At 43.6% G+C, this 12,901-nt stretch overlaps 1 protein-coding gene across 3 annotated transcripts in view; it reads left to right on the top strand.

The window, feature by feature from the left end:
* The first annotated feature begins 185 nt into the window (after positions 1 to 185).
* Fam71e2 (family with sequence similarity 71, member E2) overlaps positions 186 to 12,901 on the top strand; it is an 18,138-nt gene continuing 5,422 nt past the window's right edge. The window contains exons 1-9 of one of the 3 annotated variants that reach the window (XM_017322230.2): positions 186 to 602; positions 820 to 974; positions 1,053 to 1,308; positions 11,513 to 11,537; positions 11,733 to 11,809; positions 12,099 to 12,202; positions 12,283 to 12,335; positions 12,429 to 12,487; positions 12,732 to 12,901. The exon at positions 12,732 to 12,901 is cut by the window's right edge and continues 1,199 nt beyond it. In XM_017322230.2, coding sequence (XP_017177719.1) covers positions 438 to 602; positions 820 to 974; positions 1,053 to 1,308; positions 11,513 to 11,537; positions 11,733 to 11,809; positions 12,099 to 12,202; positions 12,283 to 12,335; positions 12,429 to 12,487; positions 12,732 to 12,901 — 1,064 coding nt within the window. In that variant the 5' untranslated portion in view covers positions 186 to 437. The remainder of the gene's footprint in view (positions 603 to 819; positions 975 to 1,052; positions 1,309 to 11,512; positions 11,538 to 11,732; positions 11,810 to 12,098; positions 12,203 to 12,282; positions 12,336 to 12,428; positions 12,488 to 12,731) is intronic. The other 2 variants (XM_017322231.2, NM_172895.3) reach the window with 2 other exon arrangements.

Raw genomic sequence — 12,901 nt, 5'->3', positions numbered from 1 at the left:
AGGTTCTAACACAGATCCCTGGGGGGGGCGGGGAGGGGGGAGCGGGGGGGGGGGAGGGCTGTGTCATCACAATCTTGGGTCCAGGAGATGGAGATGTTCTGATAGAGGTCTGAGTCACCTATCCCAGCCCTCAAAAGAGTCCACACCTTATTCTGGAATGGTGAGGCCCCTAGGCAGTTCCCAGGAAGCAGCCTCTAGGGTCTAGTGAGGTCACAAAGCCCCTCTCAAAGGTTCCACCCACGGCCTAGTGCTGACTACCTCTCTGCAGGGCCATGGCCATACCAGAGTCTCTCGGCCCTGGGGACACTCCACTTTCTGTCACTGCTGAGCGCCTGACATCCTTGAAGCCCAAGGGTCCAAAGCTGGTGGGCTGGGGTGGGGGTCAGGGCTCCACTTGGGTCCAGGATTCTTGAATCTATACACCCTCACCCGCTGTTATGGCACCCGCTGTTATGAGGCGGCTGTGGCGCTTTTTTTTCCCTCCGCCTCCCCCGGAGCCTCCGAAGTGGGTTCCCATCCTTGGAGAGATGCAGAAGACCCTTCAGATGGCCGAATACCTGCCCCTCCGCCCGCTGCCCATGTTCGAGAGTAACTTTACCCAGGTCCCCAGCTCCCTGAGCCCCCTGGAAATGGGGGAGGAAGTCTGAGACACAGGAAGAGAGAGGGAACCCCTGGGCAGAGTGGGTTGAACAGGGATTTGGAATTTGAACTCCTGTAGGTAGAAGATGGGTTTGGAAAGAAAGGAGGCTCTCAGGTGAGGGATGCTGGAGGAATGTTGGAGAAAGAACTGGTCCCAGCCCTGCTCCCTGGCTGCCCCAGGTAACCAACAATGGGACTCCTGCGTTATTACACAACAAATCCAACAAGCTGACTATGGGTGTCGCAGCATCCTTGCCTGGCCTAATGCTGCCTGACATTCTGTTGATTGCTCGGCCCCCCGAGGACGAGGAGTGCTCCAGTCTCATCCTAACCAGGTATGTTCCTTGAGCCCCATCCTAGCTCACTCCACTCCATCCTATCGCACTAGCTACCTTGTCTCCCACCTCCCGCAGGATGATCCCACTAGACCTTGCCCGCCTGTATGTCGATGATCTGCCCACCTGGCGACTGAAACTGCGTCTGAGATCCGGCCGTCATTATTTCCTGGCACTGGATGCCCCTGAACATGAGCTGGCCTTTCTGTTTGACCGCTGGATTCGCCTCATCAACATGCTTCGAGGGCCTAAATTATCCAAGACACCAAAAACAGAACCCTCCGTGCTGGAAATACCCCCAGAAGTCACTCTTGCCTCCACTTGGCACTTTCAGGTGAGGATTCAATGAACAAGGCCTGGAAACCACCGTCCAGATTCCACAGAGAACAGGGGACCCACAGCCCACAGGCTAGCCGCTCCCATCCCATTGGAAAGGAGCTGGGATCCTAGAATGCTGTATTTAAAAGGAGAGTCTGACCTCATGGGACCAAGGAAGAAAAGATGGGGAGGAAGGTGCAGGCTGGGCAGGTGAGACAATCATGGGGTGGAGAAAACAGTTCAGTTGGTAAAGATATTATTGCCTAGGAACTATGAGAATCTGAGTTCAAACCCTCAGAACCCTCATAAAAATGCTGAGCGTTGCCAAGAGTGGTGGCACACATCTTTAATCCCAGCCCTTGGGAGGCAGAGGCAGGTAGATCTCTTGAGTTCTAGGCCAACCCGTTTTACAGAGCCAGTTCAAGGACAGTCAAGGCTACCCAGAGAAACCTTGTCTTGAAAAACAAAAACAGTAAACCCAAAACCAAAACAAACAGTTGGGTATACTGGCACAGGCTTGGGTTCCCAGTGCTGCAGAGGGAGACAGGTAGGTTCCTGGCCTTGCCTGATCTACTTGGTAGATTCCAGCCCAGTGAGGAAACTATCTCAGAAGGAAACACAAACAAACAAAAAAAAGGCAGGCAGTTTCTTGAGGAATGACACCTGAGGTTGTCCTCTGGCCTCCACATGCACAGACTTACAGACACGCATACGGCCAGGAACCCAGGCACAGTGGTACAGCACTTGGGTAATCAAGTTAGGAGGCTCCTGCCCCAGCCTTTGGGATGGACAGTGTGAGGTCAGACACAGCTTCAGACAAAGGTGATCTCTGGCCTTGAAACTCTGACTATTTTGTGCTAATTCCTATTGGTTTCTTTTCTCTTAGTATTTTGTGCTAGTAAGCATTGATTTCTTGCCACTCTGTGGCTGAATGTCTTAGGTTCTGGTAATAAACTCCTGCTGGCAGCAGCAGGGGATTAAGAAGAAAAAAGGGATAACTGCTAGGGCTCTTTTCTCTCTGGCTCAAGGACCTCTCATGGCCAGGCAAGAGGCTTGGAACTCATTAACTCTCCATGAACCAGAGAGAAAAGAAAGAAAATCATTTACACAGATAACATGCACAGGCACACACACATTCATACACACACACTCATACACACACATACACACACACACACACACACACCCTGCTCGGGCCCGAACACCTGTCTCATCAACTCCATGAGTGTTCATGCATACTTACATACATACACAAATATGTATAGATGTATGTATGTACATACATATAGACATGTGGACAAATACATATATACATTTGGTGGATGGGGCTCTTTAGTGTCACACTTTATTTCTTCTCTATGGCCTTCTTAGACAAAAGTTCTTCATGAAGTTACCACATAGATAAAATGATATACAAAAACTGTTGCAGAAGGATGTCAATAGTAAGTTCAAAGCAGTGCTTCATTCTGTAAGCTCATTATAAGTTCAAAGCAACAGTTTCACATGGCCTTGCTTTATCATATACTGCACACCTGTGGCTTCATCCTTGGACCTGACCTCGAGTGAATATTCTCCCTTGATCACAAATTGATCCCAAGCCTATTTCTCTTCTTAGTGTAATTGTGAAGGTTTATTGTATCCCTTATTATGCAGCCTTTACTTATTATTCTATGAGGAGCAGGCACATTCTATCTCAATTCTAATCTTATTACATCTTTCTGGCAAAACAACTAAAACTATTTCCTACAGCTTTCTTCTTAAAATTATTTGAACCAAATCAGGAATTCTATAAAGTCATTAATTCATCCAAACAGCATTAATTCATGAAAGTTCATCTTCATGTTGATCTGCAGGAAATCTGCCCACTAGTGTATGCTGATGCCCAGGAACCATTAGGCTATGTAATAGTGACAGGAAAGGCATATCAGCAGTGAGAAGCAATCCTGAGATGAAGTCTCTAAGGACCGTGCATCTACGAGCTTACCCATCACAGACCATGAAAACAGTGGGCCATCTCCAGAAAATTTTACTTGTGTGTCTTAGCCTTTCCTAGATGGCTTCTGACATCTCCTCCCTTAAAACAAAATGAAGTGTTAATCTCTCTGTTACGGAGATTGTACAGCAGATCCTAGGTTTCTTTTTCTTTTCTTTTCTTTTCTTTTCTTTTCTTTTCTTTTCTTTTCTTTTCTTTTCTTTTCTTTTCTTTCTTTCTTTTCTTTCTTTCTTTCTTCCTTCCTTCTTTCCTTTCTTTCTTTCTTTCTTTCTTTCTTTCTTTCTTTCTTCCTTTCTTTCTTTCTTTCTTTCTTTCTTTCTTTCTTTCTTTCTTTCTTTCTTTCTTTCTTTCTTTCTTTCTTGTTGTTGTTGTTTTTTCAAGAAAGGGTTTCTCTGTATAGCCCTGGCTGTCCTGGAATTCATTTTGTAGACCAGGCTGGCCTCGAACTCAGAAATCCACCTGCCTCTGCCTCCCAAGTGCTGTGATTAAAGGCGTGCGCCGCCACCGCCCGGCGATCCTAGATTTTTGAAGATGATTGGAAAAAGAAACAGAAGCAAAGAAATCTGTAAACTTGTAAGGAAATTCCATAGGGAGGTTTTTTTTTTTAATTATTTATTTTATGTATATGAGTATACCATCGCTGTCTTCAGCCACACCAGAAGAGGGCATCAGGATCTGTTGGTCTTGAGCCACCATGTGGTTGCTGAGATTTGAACTCTGGTCCTCTGGAAGAGCTGTCATTGCTTTTAATAGCTGAGCCATTCCTTCAGCCTGGGAGTTTTTGTTTTTGTTTTTGTTTTTGTTTTTTTAAACAAATTTTAACTGAATTCGAAAAATAGTTAGATTGCTCCTGGTAGTCATCTGAAATTGTAGAGTTTCCATGTTAATAGAAAGCTGTAATTATTTCTAACACTTCATAGATGTGTTTGTTTTAAATTATAGGACAGAGGAATAACGTGAATCCATTTATGATTGACATGACATGAATTGTTTATAGTGTCTTAATATTTTTAACCTGAGACCCTATGGGGAAAAATGGCTTTTTCTTAGGCTTTAACTTTATCTGTCTAACCTTGATCGATTTTTTTGCCTAAATGATCAATGCCAAGGAAACATTTAGGGTGAAGGAATTTATGCGGTTACGGGGTATGAACCTATTGAATCAGAGAGGCAGCTGAAGATAACATAGATCCCATCACTTAAAATAAGTGCATTGATGATTTTTTTTTTTTTTGTCTGCAAGAGAATGGTAGCATCCCATTCCAATGTATACATAGCAGAATCCTCACACCAAAGTTGTGAAAAATCAACAGGTAACAAAACATAAGTGGGCTGACATATATGAGGAAAAAAAACTTTAGGACTCATGTGGAATTTATACAGTTAGTCAAATAGTAGTCTTATAGGAAATGTTGTATAGAGACACATATTTAGCAATTTTTATATGCCCTGTATCTCCTGTGTATAGAGTAGCAAAAGGTGAGACAATACAGAATTAAGCCCATCAGGCGCATCAGGAGCCATGTCCTCAGTGTCTTCTTTTGATGGGGTATCTGACACAGGTGGAGAACATGGAGATGTTGGCTGAGGTGGGCATGGAGGAATTGGCAGGCGTGGAACTCTCTGCCTCGAATCCATTGGGGAAGTCCTGGCACAATCAACTGGTTTGGCAACCATAGAGTCCTGTGAAAACATATAAACAGAGCTTCTCCCGGAATAAAACATCTGTTTTTGTTTTGTTTTGTTTTGTTTTAATTATCCAGTTTGTAGGTCATTTTTGGAGTAAATTTTATTTTGAAATGTATAAAAAAGGGACTTATATTTTGTTTTGTAAAACATGGTAAGGAGATGAGTATTTATCTTATTTTGATGACAAAATATCAAAATAAGATGAGCATAATCTTATTTTGTAACTTAGATATATGCCTTAAAGGTCTGATGGCCTCATTCCATAATAGTCTGTCCCTGTGGACTACAGCGTCTATCAATAGATGTAAGACAGCAAAAGTCAAACACCAGTTTTTAAACAGGGGCATTGTCTGTTTTTAACGCCCTTGACATTCCCAGATTATAAAACAGAAGACAAATGCTGTATCACGTCTCTGAAAGCTCCTCTAGGTTGAGCAGAGGCATAAACAACGTGAGAACAATCATCCCCACACACATGAATAAAGGCTAATTTCCCAAAAGACAAGACATGTATAGTGTCTATCTGCCTTAAATCACAAGGACACAGGCTCATTGGGGGTTAATTCCCAGGAGGAGCCAGCCAGTAGTTCTGCAGGAATGCAGGAGCCACCTCAGAGCTGCAGCAGTGATTTGATGAAGGCATTGCTCTGCCTTCGGAGAAAAAGCAACTTTTGTCAAGGAATCAAATTTACCCTTACTTTGATAGGCAGGACCAGGAGACACAGAGTCCCATAAAGAAAGCACAGTTTCTAGATGGCAGCAAGACTTGTAACTGGGAAAGTGGGTCTGGAAGAGTGGGTCAGCTAGAAAACAGTGAAGTGGTTTCAAAAAGGGCTTCTTCTTCAGGTTGTTTGTTTGTTTTTTGTTTTTAAAGACAATTATTGCTATTAGCTCCATTTGTTATACAGAGGTTTCTAGTGTGAGGAAAATTCTTTATGACTCTCAATAATTATGGTATCCCTGTCTGAGGGGGAGCCATTAGGATTGCAGGGTAATGAGGCTGATCTGGTTCTAAAAGTGTTAATGAAGCTTTAAGCTTTGGACGTAATTCGGCTGTAATTATTTGTTTTGTCATTTGAGTCAAACTCTGCCACTCCCTGTGGAGCTTGGACTAAGCTGCTGGGCAGTTCTCTGTTCTGAATGAAACTGAAACCTTTTTTGGTAGGGTGCTCCTCATTTTCCTAGAAAAATCAGAACCAATTACCCCAGGAACTATATTTATTCCCTACACTGAAGTGGAACTCTGACCTGCTATCTGTCCCATGGTCCCTTCAGGAAAGGGGGCTGTAAGCTCCTGTAGGAAGACAAACAACAGGGCAGTCAGAGGTAAATATTATTGTGGAGGCAGAGCAGCGGTTCAGTTCTGTGCTGCCTGGGGCTGCCCAGTGCAGCTGTTGGATAGTCCTTCACTGACAAATGAATTTGTTGTCTGAGGATGGTGAATTACCCCCATTGTTTGAGGGGCTTGGAGGAGACTCCTTCCCCAGCTTCACTGGTTAAATGGGGTGTTTACAGTATTGGAGTGCAGTAGCATCGATAAGGGAGTACTATTTCTATGAAAAAGTAAATGGCATTCCTTTTGCCAGTGAGATCCTCTCAGACAGCAGAAGGCATAGTGATCAAGCCTTGCCTGGACTTCAACTCCGAATGGGGCCAGGAGCATTAAAAGTTACTGGACCTCCTGCTCTACTGGGACACTGTTTGTTGATATGTCCAGGCTTGCTACATGAATAGCATTTGCAGGCCATGCCTGCCTGATTAATTTTTTTTTCCTTGATTAGTAAGATTCTGAGTAGTGCTCTGACTTTGTAGGGCTGTTGTAATGACCACACCTTGAAGATATGAAGTACCAACCTCGGCATATGCTTTAATAAAATCAGAAATATTTTCAGACTGGGCAGTGGTGGCACACGCCTTTAATCCCAGCACTTGGGAGGCAGAGGCAGGTGGATTTCTGAGTTCGAGGCCAGCCTGGTCTAGAGAGTGAGTTCCAGGACAGCCAGGGCTTCACTGGGAAACCCTGTCTCAAAAAACCAAAAAAGAAAAGTATTTTGAGATTTTTTTTCAGTTGTCCTTAGAAGAGACTGACAGGTGGGCACAGCATTCTCAATGGCCAGTTGTTTTAAAACTATATATATATATATATATATATATATATATATATATATATATATATATATATATTTCTTTTTTTTTTTTTTTTGAGTTTTTCGAGACAGGGTTTCTCTGTATAGCCCTGGCTGTCCTGGAACTCACTCTGTAGTCCAGACTGGCCTCGAACTCAGCAATCCCCCTGCCTCTGCCTCCCAAGTGCTGGGATTAAAGGCATGCGCCACCACTGCCAGTCGACAAGTGGTATTCCTAATTTTTAAGCATATGACTGATCCTTAAACCATCTCGCAGTCTCTGCTGATGGCAGTAGGCAATCTCAACTCCAATTACTTACCCTCCTTAACCTGGCATTCACTGTCCAAGGGCTTTCTCTGCAAGACCTAAGTGAGAATCCTATCTGTGTCAACTTACCTTCCTCAGATCCCTAGTTTGTGCTAATGAGCACTGGTTTCTTTTCTTTTAGTATTTTGTGTAGTAAGCATTGGTTTCTTACCTCTCTGTGGCTGAATGCCTCTGGTTCTGGTAATAAACTCCTGCTGGCAGCAGCAGGGGATTAAGAAGAATAAAGGGGGGACTGGAGAGATGGCTCAGTGATTAAGAGCATTGACTGCTCTTCCAGAGTTAAATTCCCAGCAATCACATGGTGGTTCACCCCATCTGTAATGGGGTCTGATGCCCTCTTCTGGTGTGTCTGAAGAAAGCAATGGTGGTGTAATCATATTGTATTAAATAAATAAATAAATCCTTTTTTTTTTAAAGAGGAAGAATAAAGGGTTAATTGCTAGGGCTCTTTTCTCTCTGACTCCAGGACCTCTTTTGGAGCCACCAAGCCGCCTTCTTCTTCTTCTTCTTCTTCTTCTTCTTCTTCTTCTTCTTCTTCTTCTTCTTCTTCTTCTTCGCCTTCGCCTTCGCCTTCGCCTTCTCCTCCTCCTCCTCCTCCTCCTCCTCCTCCTCTTCCTTCTTCCTCTTCTTCTTCCTCTTCTTCTTCTTCTTCTTCTTCTTCTTCTTCTTCTTCTTCTTCTTCTTCTTCTTCTTCTTCTTCTTCTTCTTCTTCTTCTTCTTCTTCTTCTTCTTCTAGAATTAGAGGTGGCTGGAGAGGTGGCTAAGTGGTTAAGAGCACTAACTGCTCTTCCAAAGGTCCTGAGTTCAATTCCTAGTGACAACATGGTGACTCACACCATTTGCAATGTGATCTGATGTCCTCTTCTGGTGTGTCTGAAGACAACTACAATGTACTCATATACATAAAGTAAATAGATATTTCTTTAAAAAAGAAAGAATTAGAAATTATGATTTATTAAAATTAGAAACCTGCCAGGTGGTGGTGGTGCATGCCTTTAATCCCAGCACTTGTGAGGCAGAGGCAGGTAGATCTCTGAGTTTAAGGCCAGCCTGGTCCAGCCTGGTCAAGGAGCAATGGAGCAAGTTCCAGAAGAGCGAGGACTTCACAGAGAAACCCTATCTCAAACTGAAAAAAAAAATAGAAATAATCCCAAGAATGGGAAGTGGGGCTAAAGGCTGCCAGGTGGCTCAGCAAGTAAAGACACTTGCCTGATGACCTGAGTTTGACCCCCAGAATCCACATGGTAGGAGAAAACCTATACCCAAGTGTGCATGCATGATCATACACATATACAAAAAAGGAGAGGAATTAGGCTAGACTAACCTCAAATTTGTAACAAGCCTGTCAGAAGCCATCTAGGAAAGGCTAAGACACACAAGTAAAATTTTCTGGAGATGGCCCACTGTTTTCATGGTCTGTGATGGGTAAGCTCTTAGATGCACGGTCCTTAGAGACTTCATCCCAGGATTGCTTCTCACTGCTGATATGCCTTTCCTGTCACTATTACATAGCCTAATGGTTCCTGGGCATCAGCAAACACTATTGGACAGATTTCCTGCAAATCAAAATTAAGATGAACTTCATGAATTAATGCTGTTTGGATGAATTAATGACTTTATGGAATTCCTGATTTGGTTCAAATAACTTTAAGAAGAAAGCTTTAGGAAATAGTTTTAGGCTGGACTGTGGTGGCACACACCTTTAATCCCAGCACTTGGGAGGCAGAGGCAGGTGGATTTCTGAGTTTGAGGCCAGCCTGGTCTACAGAGTGAGTTCCAGGACAGCCAAGGCTATACAGACAAACCCTGTCTCGGAAAAAAAAAAAAAAAAACAACCACCAACAAAAATATAGTTTTAGTTGTTTTGCCAGAAAGATGTAATAAGATTAGAATTGAGATAGAATGTGCCTGCTCCTCATAGAATAATAAGTAAAGGCTGCATAATAAGGGATACAATAAACCTTCACAATTACACTAAGAAGAGAAATAGGCTTGGGATCAATTTGTGATCAAGGGAAATCATTCACTCGAGGTCAGGTCCAAGGATGAAGCCACAGGTGTGCAGTATATGATAAAGCAAGGCCATGTGAAACTGTTGCTTTGAACTTATAATGAGCTTACAGAATGAAGCACTGCTTTGAACTTACTATTGACATCCTTCTGCAACAGTTTTTGTGTATTTGTGTATGTATGTAAGTATGCATGAACACTCATGGAGTTGATGAGACAGGTGTTCAGGCCCGAGCAGGGTGTGTGTGTGTGTGTGTGTGTGTGTGTGTGTGTATGAATGTGTGTGTGCCTGTGCATGTTATCTGTGTAAATGATTTTCTTTCTTTTCCTTTCTTTTCTCACTGGTTCATGAAAAGTTAATGAGTTCCAAGCCAGAGAAGCTAGAAGGTTGAAGCCAGAGGGTTGCAATGAATGTGAAGCCAGCCTGGGCTATATAGTGAGTTTTAGGCTATTATAGGCTAGAGAGTGAGTTCCTGTTTCAAAATGAAAACAAAAGAAGGAGCTGGAGAGGTTGTTCAATCCATAAGAAGCTTTCCTTGCAAGTTCAAGAATCTGAACGTACACGCCCCTCTAGAATTCATGTACAGATGCTAGGTGTGAAATACTTTGAGGTCTCAGTGAGTAGAGATGCTTGCCTGCCACCACACATGCCGGCTTGAATTGGATCTTCCCGTTCCACATGGTCTCCCCTGATTCCCAAGGATATGGTATGTGCACCTCCCCAAAATAAAAAGTAAATGTAATAAAAATTTTTGAGGTTGGAAAAGTGATTCAGTGCTTAAGAGTACATACTGCTCTTGCAGAGGAATTATGGGTGCTGAAAACCTACAACAAGTGGTTCCCAAACACCTGGAACTCCAGCTCCAGGTGCTCTGCCCCCCCACTGGCAGCCACATTCATGAACACACACATACTTTTTTAAAAGTTTATTAAGTGTTTGGTGTGGTAGTGTACTTTTAATCCCAGGGTTAGGGAGACAGAGACAGGAGGACCTATGAGGGCTCACTGGACAGTCAAGACTAGTCTAATTGGTGAGCTTCAGGTCAGTGAAAGATGGTCTCAAAGGAGGTGGACAACCTTCCCTGGGACGATATCCAAGGTGATTCTGTGAGTACACATACGTACGATTGCATCTGCATACACACACACACACACACACACACACACACACACACACACATACACATATGCATGCATACAGATGCATATGCACACAAACATGCATCTGTGTAGACATACAAATGTACACATGTGTGCATCTGCATAGAAACACAACCATTTAAAAAGACGGAGGTGTGTGTGTGTGTGTGTGTGTGTGTGTGTGGGGCACATGCTTTAAATCCCAGCATTCAAGAGGCAGAGGAAGGATGGTCTTTGTGAGTTCAAGGACATCCTGGTTTATATAGTAAGGTTCAGAACATCCCGGAATACATAGACCCTGTCTCAAAAAGAGAGAGACAGAGACACAGAGAGAGAGACAGACAGACAGACGGAAGGAAGGAAGGAAGGAAGGAAGAAGGAAAGAAAGAAAGAAAGAAAGAAAGAAAGAAAGAAAGAAAGAAAGGAAGGAAGGAAGAAAGAAGAAAGGAAAGAAAGAAAGGAAGAAAGAAAGAAAGAAAGAAAGGAAGGAAGGAAGAAAGAAAGAGGAAAGGAAAGAAAGAAAGAAAGAAAGAAAGAAAGAAAGAAAGAAAGGAAGAAAGAAAGAAAGAGGAAAAGAAAGAAAGAAAGAAAGAAAGAAAGAAAGAAAGAAAGAAAGAAAGAAAGAAAGAAAGGAAAGAAAGAAGAAAGAAGGAAGGAAAACAGAAGGTGCTAGAGAGATGGTTCAGTGGTTTAAAAGAAGACCTGGATTTAATTCCCAACATAAACGTGGCAGCTCACAAACATCTTTAACTCCAGTTCCAGAGGATCCAGTGTCCTGTTTGATATACACAAGCACCAGGCATGGACATGGTATACATATATACATGCAGGCATACATGCACATAGAATAAAAATGAATAAATAAACAAATCTTAAACCAAAAATAGAATGAAAATAAGAAAGACACCTCTGCCAACTGTTCCTCTGTCCACAGGTCCAGTCTCAAGGCAAACTTACAGGTGAGCCATCACTGTCAAAGGCTGGGCCATCTTCTTCTGCGTGTCAGGTACCCTCCCTCAGAACATGGGTGGGGCTCACACACTTTGGCAGACTCTTCTGGCCTCTCTGGCTGAGCTCACCTTGTCCTCAGAGTTGGCCTGCCTGTCAGCACCACTTGAGGTCCTTGAACCTCCCTCTCTTGCCTCTCTTCCCAGTTGAAGTTGCTGATCCCACCTTTCCTTGCAAAATATTCTCTTCTCATAAACCAAAGACCAAGATGAAGCTGACCAAGGTGAAGTAGTCAGTGTGTTTGTGCATGTGCATGTATGTGTATGGGTGTGTGGTGTGTATGTATGTGTATGGGTATGCATGTGTGTGCATTTGTGTGTGTATATGGGTGTGTGTTGTATGGTATGTGTATGGGTGTGTGGTGTGCATATGGGGGGCAGGGAGGTGGGAGATTCAAGTGTGTGAAAGTATGTGTGTGTGTGCTGGTGTGAGTACATGTGTGTGTCTCTATATGTATGTTCCAGGGACTGCCTAGACAGTCTGGCTAACTGTCTCCTTCTGCCCATGGGTAGCCAATCAAGCACTCGCTCAGGTCTCAGGCTGTGGGTGACTCTGTGCCTCTCATCTGGTCACAACTGCAATCTTCTGAGGATCAGATGCAAGTCACAAAAACCAAGTAGGCAATGGGTCTTTTGGCTGGTTGTGTTTAGGGTCCTGGATCAGATATCACTAATGTCCCCCTGTCTACTTCTGTAGGTCCTATCCACATGCCTGCTCTGATAGATCCGAACCTCTAATCCATGTTTCTGGTATGAGCAATACCCACCCTCTGCCACCTACATGAACCTGCTTTTGATTTTGATCCCTTTTCCAGAGGGCTCAGACTTCTTTCTGCCCTACAGACAAGGCCAGCATCACCATCCGGACCATCTTCAGCATCATCTCTAACACGATAAACCAGGTCCACTTTATTTCAAAGGCCAGCTATTCATTAGGGGCTGGGGTCTAGACTCTAGGGTACAAGGGAGGAGGGCTGGGGCCTGGAGTCTAGAGTTCAGTAGAGAGGACTGGGATGTAGACTCCAGAGTCTGAGGGAGGAAGGTTGGGATATAGGCTCCTGGGTCAGAAGAAGAAAGGCTGAAAGACAAGACTCCAAGTCTTGTGTCTCCCCTGGTCCTGAACACATCTACCCCATCCATGTACAGGCCCACAAATCTGATTCTGAGGAAGACACAAGCCAGGGTCGTCTAATGGAAACTCCTTCAAAGTGCCTTTCTCAGAACAGCACTGGTTTTCCTGTCACGGTTTCCTCTAATCAACTGGACACCCTCCTGTGGGCACAAAACCTTGAAGATCTCATGAATCCTGAATATGC

The sequence above is a fragment of the Mus musculus genome, chromosome 7 (assembly GCF_000001635.26).
Source record: "Mus musculus strain C57BL/6J chromosome 7, GRCm38.p6 C57BL/6J".
NCBI classification, from domain to species: Eukaryota; Metazoa; Chordata; class Mammalia; order Rodentia; family Muridae; genus Mus; species Mus musculus.
This window is presented reverse-complemented; position numbering and strand designations above follow the sequence as displayed.